Source organism: Dermacentor albipictus, chromosome 1 (genome assembly GCF_038994185.2).
Source record: "Dermacentor albipictus isolate Rhodes 1998 colony chromosome 1, USDA_Dalb.pri_finalv2, whole genome shotgun sequence".
NCBI lineage: Eukaryota > Metazoa > Arthropoda > Arachnida > Ixodida > Ixodidae > Dermacentor > Dermacentor albipictus.
Genome location: NC_091821.1, coordinates 226,739,393 through 226,757,843, shown reverse-complemented (window position 1 = coordinate 226,757,843; position 18,451 = coordinate 226,739,393). Strand labels below are relative to the sequence as shown.

General features: G+C 46.5%; 1 protein-coding gene and 1 long non-coding RNA gene across 3 annotated transcripts in view; one reads left to right on the top strand and one right to left on the bottom strand.

Moving 5' to 3' along the window:
- Positions 1-18,451, bottom strand: part of LOC139054238 (homeobox protein Nkx-2.5-like) — a 41,640-nt gene that overhangs the window by 11,189 nt on the left and 12,000 nt on the right. Inside the window, exon 2 of one of the 2 annotated variants that reach the window (XM_070530952.1) lies at positions 1,364-1,558. The exons of the other annotated variant lie outside the window; for it this stretch is intronic. Within the exon in view, the coding sequence (XP_070387053.1) occupies positions 1,364-1,558 (195 nt within the window). The remainder of the gene's footprint in view (positions 1-1,363; positions 1,559-18,451) is intronic. 2 annotated transcript variants of the gene reach the window in all.
- LOC139054240 (uncharacterized) lies at positions 5,749-6,568 on the top strand. Its single transcript, XR_011511092.1, has 3 exons — positions 5,749-6,047; positions 6,127-6,334; positions 6,487-6,568. It is a non-coding gene; the product is annotated as an uncharacterized lncRNA (long non-coding RNA).

Sequence of the window (18,451 nt, the reverse complement as noted above, 5' to 3'; positions counted from 1 at the left end):
GCACTACGTGACACTGCTGCGCCCACTGCGGCGTACTCCTGCGATATACTCTGTCGCTCTGAGCACCGAAATGAGCACCCGCCGTGCTTCGTCTTGCGACAGAGGGCGCGGCAAGCTCGAATTAACACCTGTAGTACTGCAATACGTGAATGCTACTACGCAAGCTAATGTCCGCAATCAAAAGAAAAGAGAGACCAGGAAAGGAAAAGAGAGAGAGCGAGGAAGGAACAAACGTACGTAAGCAGCAACAGTCCTATCAACGCGGTGTTCATACAGTATTATCGTACCGCACCATGCTTCGAAAAGAAAGATGCACACCTATGTCGTTTGCTGTGCCAGAAGCCGTAAGAACAACTGCTGTTCATCTCGCCTTGGCATACACGCTGTCCCCTACACGGGTAACAGCGGTACTCCAGATTCTGCAATCGGGAAGCAGCTCTATCTAGTCCGTTGTTATATTTGGTTATTTTGCATATTTATTTTCTTCTTTCTTTCTAAGGTGGGTACGAACGAAGAACGCATCAGACAATGCACAGACAGGAACAAAACCAGCTAATAAATGTGAAAGTATAAGCACAATTCAAAATCAATGGCCAATAAAACCTTTAGTAAGAACCGGCGTGACATGAAGACGAAGCAGAGTGCCGTCCGATTGTATTATTAATACAACCCAACAATATGTTTGAGACTCAACAAAAACGACAGCAGCATGCACGATCGCGCATACATACGCACACAAAGACGTCAAAGCGAACGAAAGTTCACATTGATGCAAACAGTGCGCAGTAAAATAGGCGGAATAAAACTAGGAGAAATTAGTCCAGGCAGGACATATTCTCGGGCAAGCAATTAGGCAGCTGTCGCAGACAGTACATTTTGGTGAGAATTGACCGGGAAAATAAACTGTCCGATTTTGGGCATTACAAGGCTGCTGACAGGAATTCCACAGCATGACACGAAGTCTGTAAAAGCAATTACTTTCTGGAGAGTTAACAGCAAGGCAGCATGGAATCCAACTGTTCGCTTAACACATAAAATAATCACGTTCTTCGTAAAACAGACTAATATGGAATGCTATTCTGCGAATGCAAATCTCTAGTTTAAAAAAAAAGTTTTTTTTTTCTTCTACACCCGCCGCCGCACGATAAATTAAACAGGAAGGAGGCCGTAACCTCACGCTTACTGCAAACACACACTTACCCCAGCCCGGCCGTCTTACACCACTGTTACTCAGGATTATACCCGACTGACGCGTGTAAAACAGGTGGACACAGAACAGCGCTGCGACACATGCTCTGGGAATGTGCCGGCAACAACGGCACCGAAACCGCTGCCGTTCGCGACGTGCAACGGCGGGCGTTACCGGAAGACGGGAAGCCTCGAGCTCGCTCCTTCCCGACGCCGCCCCGGCTGCGGGGGCCGCCGGGTACCTTCTGCGTCGGCGTCGGCGCCGCCGCTGGGAGGCGGCCCTCAAAAGTTCGAAGCTGGAAGACCAGCTCTGGGCCGTCCGGCAAGCCGAAGATGCCGCCGCCCGATTCCAAGGACTTCGAGCCGCCACCTGGGGCCACCACAGCCAAAACTGCCAAACCATTCTTTTCAATAAAGTTTATATTCTTCGTCTTCTAGACGTAGTACTGCTGGCACAATTGTTTCTGCTAGTAATGTACGGGTAAGCGCAGAGAGATAGAGAATGACTTTAATGGAAGCTCGATAAGTTAGACTGGCCTTAGGCATGACATATTGCCACAACAGAGAAAAAAAAAAAGAGCGGAGTTCCTGTCGCCCATTTTTAGAAAAATCTCGGGCTTGAAAAATTTAACATTATTCCGTTCAGGTGTTGAGTGTACTTCAACATAAAAGTAACACCTAACAACCAGAAGCACTACTGATTCTTCGAAGGTTTTCCGTTCATGTCGAGACACATGCGATATGATGTTTGCTGTCAAATTGATTAATATACGCAAAATAGTTTACGTAAAGCAGTTAGGTGGATCTTAGCACTAGCTGTCAACGCCAGTATGTGTTCATATATTAAGTTGACTTTTTTTCATGTTTTTACGGTTAGTGTTTTAACGTTTATTTTTTTTCATCAGGAAAAGTTCTGAAGAAGCGGGGTGTTTCCAAACTATGCGGCACATCATTTCGTTCCTATATCTGACGCTTCTGAGAGTTCAGGCGTGACGTTCCCATTTGTGAACACACCAAAACTAGTAAAAATTCAAATTTCTAACCTGTTTTGATGATGTGTACGTTTAATGATGTTGAAGATGCAAGAAATGGGTTGAAATTAAATTTTCTGCAGACAGATTTCATTGGCGCCTCACAGAAAGAAAGAGAGAAGATTTCTTTGAAAAAAGGCAGAGAGGCCGACCTGGAGGTGGTCGTTCATTTACAGTGAGTGATTGCTTGTCTGCAGGTGATATGTGATGTTTTCCCCACTTCTGCAGTAGGTCTAGAGGGCTGCAAAACATTAAAATAAATAAGATCAATAAATGTACTATTACTCTGCTGGCGTTAGGACAGAACGGGGACAGGAGAAAAGGAGCAATAAAAAAAAAAAAACTCCCGAGCAGTCATTGCACAAGTGGCGAAAACTTCGCGTGACGAAGGTCGGAAGTATACTTCGGGCTCGAACCTCGAAGGCTGGCGACAGTTGTTGACTGATGGTGGATGCAGCAAACGTGATACTTGAATCTGAGGCATTACGAGCACACGTAAGTATTTGTGAGACGTACAGGAGTCGTCCTAATCGACACTGTTCAAAGCATAATTATCGCAGATGTACCTATACAGTGTTATGAACGTTTAAAATTGTATGCACCTGGCTCTATCTTGAGATATCGCAAACTCATGGCCAAAACTGCCACAGATACGCATTGCGAAAACTCGGTGCCCGTCCTGTCGTTCGTGTTCCTTTCGTATTCGTGTCTAGCGCGTTTTTACGAAAACTGTCCAGATGGACCAACTCGCCCATACCAAAGTATTTTTGCTCGAAATTAATTCTGCACAAAATGGTTTGGCCGCACAGACTGTGGTATAACAGTTAAACAGCGGCCCTGCAATCCAACAACTTTTGCAATCTACCGCTGCAAATGCGAATCCCATTGACCTTTCAGTGGGCTATTTTCTCCATCTTGCATTGAATTGAAAGAGAGAAGGCGGACGGTCTTGCGTGCGATGAGCTATCGCTACCCTCTATAATGAGTTGGTACCAAAATGACGACAACCTACACACTCCTTTGTCACTCTGGACATGGGCCCTTCGTTGTGAAAAAAATGGCTCATTCGAGCAGACGCCACACCTATTTGTAGAGTTTGCACAGCCGCAAATCCTATGCGGAACGAGAAGGCCTTTGTAAATGCCATCCCGAGCCAGAGGCGGCTCAACAATGTCCCCTCTGAACGGAAACCTTTTGATGGCACTTGTATCTTTTAGATGTATTAAGCGTATGAAGATGACATTTCTGGTGTTTGTGAGAAAACCAACTAAATCAACTGCCATGTGCGACCCTTATCAAAGAACAGAAACTATTGAACACATTTTGCCGTCTTCATCGACATATTTCCTTCCCCCAGTGCAGGGTAGCAAACCGAACGTACGTCTGGTTAGCTACATTGTCTTTCCTATATTTTTTTCTCTCTCTTGAACAGTATGAATGAATGAAGAAGTCCCTTTTGCACAAGTACGCAAGGGGAGGGAAGTTGCGGGAAAATTAATGACTGTCGCTTATCCCAAACTAGCACAAAGCTACAAAGCCAACCCTAATGGATTCGTGAGAATGAAAGCTTCATTTAAGAAAAAAAAAATTGTCCCCTTCCTCAATCAATCAAGTGAAGTCCACTTTAGAATGGGAGGGATGCTACTTTGGTGGTACGACATGTGTCGTGTCTTTCCTGAGGTACAATTGCAATTAATGCAGTTGCCTGCTAGCTCGGTGGCCACGTGCAAGGTGTAAGGATAGACCCGTCCGAGTGGCGTGCACTGCAAAGGCCCTGCTAAAGCTATTGTTTGAATATGAGCTTGCACCCGCCGTGGTTTCTTAGTGGCTATGGTGCTGGGCTGCTGAGCCGAGGTCGCGGGATCGAATCCCGGCCACGACGGCCGCACTTCGATGGGGGCGAAATGCGAAAACACCCGTGTACTTAGATTTAGGTGCACGTTAAAGAACCCCAGGTGGTCGAAATTTCCGGAGTCCTCCACTACGGCGTGCCTCATAATCAGAAAGTGGTTTTGGAACGTAAAACCTCATAATTTTTTTTAATATGAGCTTGCAGCAGCAAACAAGCAAAACCGAACAAGTTCCGGCACTCTTTCCGCCATTTTAGAGCATGAAGCCTGTTAAACGGTTTGTACACCGAGGTAAAAATGACGTAGTACTCATAAACCGTGATTTCTCCTAAATAAGTGGAATGACAAAAGGAGAAAAGACGTTTAGGAAAACGAAACCGATCCACACACTTGCTGATATAAAGCTGTCACTCTCTTTGGGCGACATATTTCCTTAAGTTCTATACTTATTCTACGCCTGATACGACAACGCTAATTCGCCCTATTAAGCCTCTAATGGGTAGCGTAAGGCTCCACTGCAGCAAATCATGCATTTTGGGAACATTGCACTTCGCGGTTACATAACTGAAACGCCACTGTGGTTTGCAGCAGAGTTCGGGGACATATATCTTGATGCTAATGCTAGTCTCGCAATTTATGCTCAGTGTATGCGTCATGATCCCGAGGCTTCATTTCCGCAGTTCTATCATGTGCCCTAAAGTCACTAATGGAAAAGTTGATTCGTGAAGAATTTTAATTAGCTACCTGGTCATTGCGATTCACACTGAGTAGGCTTTTCAAGAGAACACGAAAAGCAGGTGTACAGAGCTATTTCTCACAATCGATATTTAAGAAGTCTGTTCGAACAACAACAACAACGACGACGACGACGACGACGTCAACTACAATCACAACGACAACAACAACAACGAAGAAAAAAAAACGTTTATAGACACAGGGCACTTATTGACACGACCTGCTGTCGTTCTGTTATCTAGTGTGTTTTCACGTAAAACACACTGTACTGTTGGTGGTGAAAATAAACTTCAACCTTTTTTTTCGCTGTTGCCAACGTGTCTTACTCATCACAACCCAACTCGTCGTCATCTGCAAATCGTCGTTACCTGCAGGCATAATAGAGAGTTTTAGCCCAGCGGTTTTACGTTTCGCTCCGCTCGCGCTCGCCACCGTTGCGCCAGCGGAGCGGCGCGCGAGAAAAAGAGTTTTAGCCCGGCGGATCGCTCACCCGCTCGAGTGGGGCGCTCTGCTGCCCCACGTAGTGGTCAGAATAGGAGTTACTGAGACAGGAATTTGAATTACGCTTGCTTTTATAATGCAAGAAATGTTGAATAAAGATATATGACATGTTCTCAGTACATTATTTGTTAATAGTGGTGTTTTCAATGCAATAGCGACGACGTTGTACCACCAAATGTGTTAGCTACTGCGTTTGCGCGGTCAAGCCGAAACCATCGAGCGAGTCCCTTAATCGTCCGTTTTTACAAACTGCCGTTGCTTCCTGCTGTGCACGATGCCGAAGAGCATACTACAGGACCCGCTTCTCCTGTCACGACTGAAGTGGTCGGAGATCGAAGATTTGCTATGCCTTGAGGTATTTGGTGAGACACGGCGAGACCCACTTTCTGTGCGCGGACTTCTGAACATTGATGCAATGGACGGAGGTGTCTTCAGGACATATTTTCGCTTTGAAAAGGAAGATGTGCGTAGACTACAGCGGGCCTTGGGCATACCCGAAATGGTGGTAACCCCGCAGAGAGTGTCAGTTCCCGGAGACGAGGCCTTATGTATAACACTTAGACGGCTGGCATACCCGAACCGACTGTGTGACCTTGAGGACCTTTTCGGGCGGCACAGCTCGACAATATCGTCCTTGACGAACGAAGTTCTCCGGCAAATCGACGAGCGCTTCTTCCACCTGCTCGACGACGTCAACAATCACGCCTGGCTCAATCTCGACACACTGGAAAAATTCTCGCAAGTAATAAGTCGCAAAAACAGCAGAGTTAGTGTCGGAGTTTCGTGCGTCAAAGTTTATGACACAGTTATTAATTTTTCAGGCCATTCACGCCAAAGGCGCCCCGCTGACGAATTGCTGGGCGTTCATCGACGGCACGGCAAGGGCAATATGCCGACCATCAAGGGGCCAAAAACTGTACTTCAGTGGACACAAACGATTTCATGCCTTGAAGTACCAAGCCATTATGTGTCCGAATGGGATTATTTGCCAGTTGGACGGGTCGTATCCTGGCAGTAAGCATGATGCCGGTGAGTAAATAAACAACAATAGCAGTAACGATGGAACACATTTGTATCAAAGAAGCGCTGTTGGACACTGATTCCTCCTCTCATGCCTTACAAGCACGCATGGGGTACATAGGTCATAATGTGCAATTTACAATTTACGTCTGCTTTTTCAGGAAACTTCGGCATCAGCAATGTCTACTCGAAGCTGGAAAATCTTGTTCAAGGACATAACTACTGTATTTACGGCGACCCGGCCCAGCCATTGCGGCCGCTTCTACTCAAACCTTATGGAGGTGTGTCCCTAACTCCGGAACAGTGCGCATTCAACAAGGCCATGAGCAGTGTGAGACAGGCCGTTGAATGGGGATTCGGCAAAATTGCGGTACTGTTTGCCGTTGTAGACTTCAAGAAAAATCAAAAGCTGTACCTCCAGAACGTGCCGCGTATCTATAAAGCCAGTGCGCTTCTTGCCAACTGTCATACCTGCTTGTATGGTGCTCAGGTATCCCACTACTTTGGCCTCGAGCCACCAGATCTTGAAGCTTACCTTACCCCTCTGTAGTTAGAGAACACGCAGCTTCTTGAATTAACCTTTATTTGAGAACTCTGACTCGATGTTATAAAAGGTGAAACAAATACAATATCAAAACTTTTCAGAACACTGATCTCACGCTCGGTTTGCATTAAAAAAATCAAATATTGCTTGACTTTGCTCGTTTATCATCCTCTGCAAGTTTTCGAGCAGCCGCTCGTGATCTCTATCACGGCGAGAAGCTTCTAGTTGAAATTTTCTTTCCTCAAGATCCAACTTTCGCTCCTCTAGAGCGAGACGCCGTGCTTCATTCTCGACTTTCTTTTTTTCGTTTTCCAGTTCTTTTTGGCGTAGCTCGTACTCGTGCATCTCACGCATTGTTAGCAGCTGGAGGCCCAAGTTTTGTAATCCTCGGATTCCTGTAAAGACAGACAGACAGGGGTAATCCAATCTTTAGTTCAATTAAGCATATCTGCACTGGACCAAATAGTCAAAATTACACTTTTCAGCCAGATGTAATTAGTTGCCATGTCACAACCGCGGAAAAGCTCAGCTTTCTTTGTACAGAGCTAGTATACAATATATATGTTTTACTAGAATAAAAAATTTTGTTGTGAGAACAGCACAAAGCTTACAATTCCTGTGTTTCTGTGTTTTGTGACATTCTTATTGTGGCTTCAGTAAACAGTTTTTGATGTAATGTGCCCTGTGTGTTAACTGCAAGAACTTTATGAAGACATCATTTAAATTGCTGGGACTATGGCGATTCTATGTGTGTCGTTCTGCCATGTAGAGTCGAAAACAAGTCTGTTGACCAAGTGAAGGACATACGACGATTGGTGTCTTTGGTCATCAGGTCAAATGGCCACGCTTGTACAGGGGAAAGACAAAACCTGTGTTTTCTAATGTGTGGTAGAGGAATTAGGCGATTTCTAAGAACAAGACTGCGTTCCATCCGACCTACCCAGTGATATGTTTCATGAATGTGCATGCAATAAATAGTTTCGCGGGGACACCTAAGGTTGCTTACGTACGTGAATGCGAAAGCATTACTCTTTACGATCACAAGTTATAACTTTTAAATTAAATTTTATTTTATTATTGACTCATACTTCCGCAGTGGGATTTACGTAGCTACCGCGGTGCCGCTTTGCGCTGCACCCCCCAGGGCGACCGGTAACGAGCCGCATCTCGTCTGCAAATCATGCAACCTCGCCGGTATCTGCTGACCTACAGACAGCGTCTTGGGCAGGCAGTCCCCCTGGCAGGCGGGGAGCTCCTCAGCCAGGCAGACAGCCTGCTCGTCCTCCATCTTTTTGGTACCATCAAATATCGCCACACACACACACACACACACACACACACACACACACACACACACACACACACACACACACACACACACACACACACACACACACACACACACACACACACACACACACACACACACACACACACACACACACACACACACACACACACACACACACACACACACACACACACACACACACACACACACACACACACACACACACACACACACACACACACACACACACACACACACACACACACACACACACACACACACACACACACACACACACACACACACACACACACACACACACACACACACACACACACACACACACACACACACACACACACACACACACACACACACACACACACACACACACACACACACACACACACACACACACACACACACACACACACACACACACACACACACACACACACACACACACACACACACACACACACACACACACACACACACACACACACACACACACACACACACACACACACACACACACACACACACACACACACACACACACACACACACACACACACACACACACACACACACACACACACACACACACACACACACACACACACACACACACACACACACACACACGCACACACAAACGCGCACGCATACACACGCGCACAAACACACTTACACACAAGGTAATCATTTCGCATTAAAAATGTTACTTCAAATCTTGCCTCGTGTCGTGACAGGCAAAGCCTGTCGCCTGGCTGTAGGCTGGCGCTGCCCTCGGTCCGCTGCGGTTGACGGCTGCTGGTGGGAGTGGCCGTGGCGGATATTTTGATTCTGCCGATCACTTGTTGAGGGGGGGTGTTGATCTTGCCGGTCCGTCTGCTGCTCATCAATCACAGCGGTCTCTCCATCCGCATCAGCAGTAGGTGGGCTCAACGGAGGTTCCGACTCGTAGAGGGTAAGGAGGAGCTGACTTGCCGGGGATTCTGGTTGTAATGTACGACAAAAATAAGATACAAAATGCTCAGACAAAATGGTGGTCGTGTTCAGATAAGAGAGATGATCGAGGTCCCATGACCACTTTTTTTTTTCGAAATAAATTTTGATTTCTGATAGGCAGCTGTATCGACGAAACGGAGTGGATCTGAATGTAGCAAGAAACGCAGCAGTTTTCCCGAAAAATATCGCATATCGCAAGGCGTAGAGAATGTACTTTTTGCCTTTTCGCAAGTTCTATGTTTGGAGTCTTACTGCATAAACAATAATTTTTTTCCGACTTTGAGGTAAGTGAAACATAATAGGTTCCTCATGAGCGTTACATAATTTTCCGTTTATTAAAGAAACTTAACACAATGTGGTTTTCAAAGCCCACTTTTTAAGGCATTTGTTTCAAAACCAAATCCTCACTCGCTCCTTCTCTTATAACATCATTTTTGTTCGGAGTGAGAGACGGAGGGCTGCGCGCCGGCGACAGTGCAGTTGTTTCGGCCATACGTGTGAGTATGAGCACCCGAGTATCCTCGTCGAGGGAGCTCTCTAGCGCAAAGAAAACAGACAACATAGAGAGACTGGTCTACTGAGCTCGCGAAACGACACTCGAAGCGTGAATCTGACAGCATCCGCTTACCGTTCGACCGGCAGGGTCAGAGATCATAGCTCGGAAAGAAGTTTGAAATGTTCAGGAAACAGTATCTTGCCATGCGAGGATGATGGCAAGGCGGCGGGACGCGTGGTGCTATCAAGTTCGATTCAGCAAACACTAGTTCGCCATAGGAGGATGAAGCCGACGGCGCCTATAGCCTCTGTGAGACAGCGGGACGCGTGGTGCTATCAAGTTCAGGATAGGCAGTAGGTATGTAGCATCGGAGCAGCTGCACAGCGTGGCTCCCCTGGGGCGGCGGCAGCTCGTTAGATGGACGCGCACTGAAGGGCGCTTGACTCTCAAAAATTTTTGAGAGTATAGTCTGTGTACATTCGACTGCTCCAGAGACTTCGAACAGAAACGGAAACTAAAAGGCGGTAGGAGAGCGACGGGGCCCACGAATTGCGGTGCTTCATTTGCTCAAACACGTAATGCTCATTGGATACCAAAAACTAATTTCTAGTTTTGCACGTGTTCTTAAATTTCAGCAGCAAAAATTTTTTAATATATGACTCGACGCACATATTGCAAGACTTACCATGCATTGCTTCAGTCATGCTACTTGGGGAGGCTACCACGGCCGGGCTACTGCTGCCACTTGCTGCTTCCTGCATCACGTTCGCAGCACATGCGTGTACATCTGGTGCGGGTGTGCTCACTGACGCAGTGCATTCATCTGTTGCACGTCTCTTTCGGCTCACTACAGTTCCTCCACTTCGTGGAACTATGCGCGGTTCGTAATTAATTGCCCGGGCATAGTCGGAGAGATCTTGCAGGATTTGCTCTTTCTCGGCATATTGCTCCTCGGTACCAGACCTGAATAAAGGCAAAAATCGTGCACGTCACGTTGGGTGCAGAAGCACGCACAGCATTTTGGTTGTATCAGAAAGCAAAATACTCACTTTTTAAGGTTCTTGGCGTCCTGTTGACGCCAGTATCCTATTAAGAGATCCACACGATCTTTCGCGCCGCGCAGCGTGAGCTCGCGGCCCACCGCTTGCTTGACGTTCGCGATGACTGCAATCCATTTAAGATCGTCGCCAAATGGCCTTGTCGCAGCGACTTCACGCAGCAGAGTGAGGTCTTGTTCAGCTGTAAAACACCTTCGGGCCTTTTTTGCTCGCAGACGGGTCAGCGCGTCAGTCGCCGTCGCAGATGCACAACTGCCGGTGTTCATGTTGGCGGCTGCCATCTTTCATTTCCCATACACGCCCGCGCGCGCTTACGCACGCTCGCGCGCTGCGTATACGCTCCGCTGGGGAGTGCTTTCCAGCGGGCGTAAACGCTGCTCCGTAAAACCGCTGGCCGCTTCAGCGTTGTGCGCATGCGCAGTCGCGTCTCCGCTCGCCCGCTCCGCTCCGCTGGCCGTAAAACCGCTGGGCTAAAACTCTCTATTATAATGCGCACACACTACTCGCGCACCATTGGAACTTTACTATGAGTTGCTATCATCGGCAGTCAGCACGCGGTTCGCTCACCGTACGATGCGTCATAACGCGTTACGCATTAGGCGCCAAGCACGTGGAGCGGTATTCCGACGCATTTCGAACATGGTGCCACCCCGCGTCGGCAAGCTTATTTTACGCTGCAATGTGGTTATGCTGTTATCTCGCCATAATTTGCTTCCATGGTATAGCTGCTTTAATCTGTAGTCGCATGGAACGCGTTTCAGCTTGGGTTAAAGTGCGGCCATCGCGGAATGCGAATTAAACCGCGGACGCCAGGAGACACCAAACGACGCCGGGCCGAGAGTATACGACATCAAAGCACTTTTTGTGATTGCCGCTCAACGACCTTCGCAGATAGCTTATCGGTCCGCATAGTGATGATAGCCTACGTCTGCATGGTCAAATCAGCTTATCAAAACGGAGAATACTCTGGTTCAATCACAGCTGGCGGGCATTGATTAATTCGTTCATTGATTTATTCATTAACGGTTAATATAGACAAAATTACCTTTCTAATTTGATAATCCGCGCTTCGATTCAGGATACCACGCAGCATCGAAAGAAACCAGCCAAGCCTTGTGCATATGTTCAAAGAATGCCTTGACAATGTAATGGTTCTACCTCAATTATTTCTTTTTTCGAGCTTCGCCATGGCCCGAGCTACGCTGCGTCTACATTATCACCAGGATCGGCTGGTCGTGAGCGGTGGATAATAAGAAAGGAATGCAACCAAGCGAGAGGATTCGCTTTATTATACTAGCCTAGGCATGACCTTTACTGAACACTATCGCTTTTTTATTGGCCGTGCGGACAGCCCAGACTGCGAGAGCTGCACCCGTGCTGGAGACTACACGTTGCCTGCTTTGTGCATACCTGCTCTACTTGCCAGGGGGATAATAAGTGAGCTCATATTTGGCACAAATTGACAACCGGCCATTTTCTGAAAGTCGTCTTTTGGGTCATGGCTATGGTAACCTGCGTGTCATGCCACGAAGGTCATTGCGGCTTTCTTGAAATAAAGTGAACTGGATACGGCGACTGTAATTAGTGTTTCCAATTGTTGTTGTTTTATTCTTTCTGTTTGCATGTATCCTATTTCTTTTCTTGTCATTGTAACTTTCTCTCACTCTTCTTCTTCCCTTTCCCGCTTAACCTAACCCTGAGGTCGCTGGCTAGAACCCACTGGCCTCAAACCGGCCTTTTAACTTTTCCCTTATACTAAGTTCCTCTCTTCTCATATAGTCATAGAACCATATTTGCCGCAAGTAATGATGGTTGTGATTGTAGCATTCATAACAGGCTATCTCCCGTGAAATGTTTTTTCTTTTAGCGAACGCAATGATTTAATCTGAGTGTTGCTCAGAAGACTCCTAACATCAGCAAAGTAATCGGAGGACATTTGCAAACTTGCTACGACTGCCTTTACAGAAAATCCCTTCACTTGATCACATGCTCATTTTCCGCGTGCGAATGGACGTAGATGAACCTACCAATGCGGTTGTGCACAAAAGCATGAACGTAGAGACAGCGCAGCCTGATGGAATGGGCACGGGAGATGGCCGTGGTCCGCGACTACCTGGAATAAGGAGGCCAGCAACCTGGGGCGTAGAACGCGCTTGCTCAAAATAAAGTCTATTCTCACTCTCTCATTCGTCTAGAAACTTGCCGTAGCAGTGATGAATAAAGGAATAAACGGCTTGCTTAGCGAGGTTTATGGGAGAAATTGCCAACTGGAAGGTGAAAGGTCGGCCAGAGGGAAATTCCCGTAGATTGAACTATTCTTAACTAGAAACTAGGCCACAACTTAGCACCGCACACTCGAGAAGTGTGCGAGAGCATACGCACATTGTGACGTCTCAACAGTTGCACGCGCAAACGTCACAGGCGACTTTGCACATTCTTATTTATCACAATGACTTTTCTATACCTCGTGTCTCATAAACAGTAGACTGTGCACAATGTTACGTACTTGCGTACTCTCGAAACACCTCAAGTTTTCTCTTAGATACCTCCAAAATAGGTGAAGTCCATCCATAATGCTATAAAGGAATGTGTGACTGATGGCGGGATCGAATCGCTGTCTTCCAGCACTACAACCCAACGCTCTAACCATTAAGCCACCATCGCAAGCATGCTTCTGCAATATCAAAGTTGCACTTTGAAACACTTGGCACGTAGATTACGTGCCAGTTTCTCACATTCTTTCGTCGTGACAGCTAGTGTTTTGAGACGCTGTGTTAAGACTACACTGCTTCGGGATTGCCCCATATTTTGTGTTTTCCATCAGAGCTCTTGGAAATCTCAGAGAGTGAGATACAAGCATATGCTAGAGACGTTAGCATGGCTGTTCGACTGACATGCTATTCCAGGTGCTCGGTGATGATTAGGATATATAAAACGATAAACACTTAACAGCACATAGCGTCACACATACACACCTACACATATCTAGACTTTAGAGATATTTACAAAGTTTCGTTAAGGCTCGTTGCCCGCAAGAACGCCAGCAGCGCTTTCGTGGCGCGTAACGCACAGATGGTGCTTTGACATGGGCTGAGATTGTGCCGTAGTGCCACACTCTAGACCCATTGAAGGTTTACTGCCACCTTCAAAGACTCTCTCTCTCTCTGTCGCGCAGCGGCAGCAGTCGCACAGAACATGTGGCAGGCCTTCAGGGAGGCTACATGCAGAGCACATTGGCGAGTCCGTGAGTTGAATCTTATATCTGATGTAGTTCGCGTAGGCCACGTTGAAACTTACGCGATGATGCCATGCTTGGTTTTGTCTATTGAGGCCTCACGGCATGTAAAAGTCACACGATGGACTTAATTTGTATAGGGTTCCGTAATGGTAGCTGTCATCTGCCCAGAGGGATCGCTGGAGACGCTAAGCGTGTGCAGATACCAGTGTTGTCGCGTATTTTCTCGAGAAAGGTACCTGGACCATTTCTCTCGAAGCATCGAGTCCAGCTTTAGCAGCATGGTCAGCCTGGACGTTGTCTCGTATTCCGCAGGGCATTGGTAACCACTGTAACCACTGTAGACAACTGCTGACGGATCTACAGGATCTGCGATTTTCCCCGAAAAAGCCGTGACGACTGAGTTTAAAATTTCTCACCCGTCAACGTCGACTGCGGCGGAGTTTGCTGTACTTCGTAGCCCACTTCGCATGATTCATAAATACATACCATGAAGATGGAGCATATTTAGCGATTCGAAGGCAGCCCTGCATTGTCTGCTATCCGCACTACGTCATGGACCCCAAGACCAACTTGTGCTGGAAATAAGACAGCTATGTCAGAAACTAGAATAAAAAGGACATGACATCACTTTTCAGTGGCTCCCAGGCCACTGCGTCATCGTCATACTGCCGCCGTCGTTCCAGTGACGTCATTGTTTCTTCCTCATTCTAGCGTAATCATGCTGCGGTCATTTAATCGTGAACATCCCGGCGTTTTCATGCCCCCACCGTCATTAGGTCGTGTCAGACAGTTGCTGTCATGCACTCCTTGTTATTCCGTCGTCATCATTCCAGGTACTTCATCTTGTTGTCGTCCTGCACTCGTCGCTATCCCGCAGTCTTCATGCCGACGTTGTCACGCTGTCACTATTAGTTATACTATATCCATTATTTCATAATCATCAACTGAGTGTCGTCACACCGTCTTTGTCATTCCATCTTCGCCATTTCTTCGTCGTCATTCTATCTTCGTCACTGCGTCGCCGTCAAACAACCGTCGTCATGCTTTTGCCGTCACGCCATCATGCTCATGGGCGACCTTGGCTAGCGAGGGCCACGCCATTGTGGGCCGGTGCCGGAGGCAGTTTATGTCGTACGTAGCCAAAGTAACGGAATATTTAGAATGACCACTACAAATTTTAAATAAACCTAACTTCAGCAATGTGGTGTGCCACTAGATTGCTTCGATGTTAATCGAATTGCCATCGGCAGTCATCGTGAGATTGGTTCTGTGTATTTTTACAGAGAAGCTGTATATGGCTAGTTACCAGCGGATCGATGTCCGTAGGCAAAAAACCGTGGGCCAATCCCGAAGATTGTGCAATACTGGGCCGACGCGCGACTTAGGTGAAGCAGGCTTCAAGGATTCCGCAAGCTTGCAAAAATAAGTTTAATATTTGAAGGAGGAGGAGGAACAAAACAAACTTTTCGGCTGCGGAGGAGAAGAAGAAAAAGGAAGGAAGGAAATGTAGGGATGTCAACCAGACGCGCGTCCTATTTGCTACGCTACACAGGAGAAAGGGAAGAAATTAGAGGGAGGGACGAAGATACTATCCGTGTGAATACGTGTGGACGTCCATAACTTCACGCCTATAATCGTTCACTGAGGCCAGTCGCTTTCGTGGAACGTAGCAGTGCCCGCGTCGCTTTGTTAGCCTGCGACGCGTGGGCCATGGTCCGAGAATCTTAGTCTCTGAAAATGGTCTGTTATCTAATCGGTTTAACACACGCCTAAGAACGCGTTCACGGGCTCGATCGTCTCTTTACAGTTGCATGAGTCACAGATCGGTGAGTCACAGATCAATAAGGAATGGGTTCAAATACAACCCATAGCAGATATTAAGCTAAGAACAGATACACTTGGACCCGCGTTGACCATGTCATCGCACGCCCTCTCTTTATCGGCGTTCCAAGCGCTTGCGCATCCCTTTCCTTTCATTCAGCTCCCCCGTGATGGCGGTCCTGTCGAAACGGCACGCGTGTCTAGTTTCATCGGGCTCGTCCCGTCGTCCACGCGAATATACATTATATATATATATATATATATATATATATATATATATATATATATATATATATATATATATATATAACCAAATGTATATATGAATACAACTAAAGGAGGGAGTTTGAGGGGAACCAATTTGGCGTGGCTTGTGTTCTGTGTGACCACTTGTGGTTTTCGAGTGACCTCACAACCATTACTGCACTGCGGTTCGTCGACCAACGCACGATCGCCTTGGCTACGGTGAATCAGTGTGTGTGCCCTGGGAGTGCGGTGAGGTGCGTGTCTGTTCTACGTGCCGGGATTCGTTAGTAAAAGGCGTCGTGCCGCGTTTTGCAACAATACATGGGTATGTATCATCTTCGGAGGCTCATCATCGTGGAGGAGCGACTAGTCATGCCTTGCCTTCCATTAGATGCATATGACACGGCAGTGGACAGTTCGCCATACGTGGCCCGCATACATAGCTTCGCTGGTCATCCGGCTTCTCAGAGTGGACTGGCACTGAATTTTTTAACTTATGCATGAAGTGTTGTATTCTATATATATATATATATATATATATATATATATATATATATGTATATATATATATATATATATATATATATATATATATATATATATATATATATATATATATATATATATATACCATTTGTGACTGAAGGGAAAGCTTTTCTCTTTTTTTTTTTTTGCTTTCCGCGTTGGAGTGGTACGTCATTGAAACTACTGTGTGTTATCTTTTCTGCTTGCAATTTATCGCGACTGCGGAGCACAGAACATCATGTACAGGGGTCAAGACCCCAGACAGCTGCCATCAGAACTTTTAATACTATACCCTTTCTTATTACTGTGATGCAAGAAACGCAATAATACTTGTAAATAAATAAATAAAAAAGCAAAAATTTTAAAAAGCTACCTCTAAAGTGGGTGAAGCCTGTCTGCAATGCTATCGCATTAAGAGGAAGCTCTAGCTTGGGGGTCCTATCTACATACGTGGGGAAAGGAGAAATCATTTTTATCGGCCTCCACTGCATGAAATTTGATAAGGTTTGTTGAATTTAAAAGAAAAAGGTAAGAACTAGTAACTGTTTTTTGCGAACTTTCGATTTAGGTAATCAACGTTTTAATGAAAATTGGCGAAAATTGCAAATTTTCAGAAAACTAAGCTATCAGGTTGGTAACTTTGCCGTCCTGCTTTGTAACTCAGCAATGAAATATGATATCACAGTTCTGTAAATTGCACCTAATAGTACACCTAAAGCGGACTAAATTGATTATAATACGTGGCTCTCAAATAAAGGACTGATATATGAGCAAACCTTTGCGAAGCCCCTGTAAACAATATAACAAAATCACGTAAGATAAAATTGACACATCAAATTCTTCCGCTTTCGATGCTATAACGGTTGCTGTTTACAGAACTGCGATATATGTTCTTGGTGCGGAGCTAACAATTAGTAAAGCTTGTGCTTCTACCTTTTTCAAGCTTACCATTTTTTGAAAATTCCTTTTCGAAAATTCAGGCCCTAAATAGAAATTCTATTTCCCACAGTCACTAGAATTTAGCTTCCTCTGTCAAATGCAGCAAATTTCAGAAAAATCGGCCCAGTGGTTATCTCAGAAAAGTGTTTCTGCGTTCTACACGTATCTGAATAGGCCGCATTGGTGTTGGGCCCCAGCTAAACATACCTCTTAAAAGCAAACTTTACACCGAGGAGTTGGATCGACGTAAGTTTTAAAATGCCTCGAGGTATGTCGTGGCTCCCTGCTGTGTCGAACATTAGTCGGTCTGCCTCCTCCACCTCACTGGTTTCCGGGCCTGGGCCCATTTTCGCGGATCAAGAAGCGTACGCGACACAGAGAAACCCTACCCGTCCGTTCCTTAGCTTCACAATCCTCGTGTGCTCGCTAACGCCAGCGCTAACCCCGCCGCCTTCGAGACGGAGCACATTGCGGTCTATCGCAGAATCTTCGCTCCAGCCTCCGGCTTCCTTCTTCTTTGCCTCGCACGGCGTCCTGCTGTATCTTCGAGCGCCGTAAGCGAGCATTCCAGTCAACGGCGGATGCGCGTGGCGCCGGCGCGTCGGGAAGAATTTCTGCAACTCGTATTTCTCGGAACGCGCTCGCATTTGACGCGCCTTCGCAACTCTCACGCGCTCTCTTAACGACCTGCCATTTGTTGCGCAGTGTTTCAGTCGTGTGCACTGCTATGGCGAGAAGGGAGGCAGATGGACAGCGTCTGCCTGTCTCTCTCTCCCTCTCTAGACGAGGAGGACGAGTCGGTGCAGCTTCGGCGCACCACCGTAAGAGCGCGATATATTTAACACAGAACGAGTTATTAAGAATAACGAGAATCTCAGAGCCAGACCTTGAAATTTGAGATTAAAGATGGAATTAGTATTCCAATGCAGAACAGTAAAGTTAGGCTGCCATGTT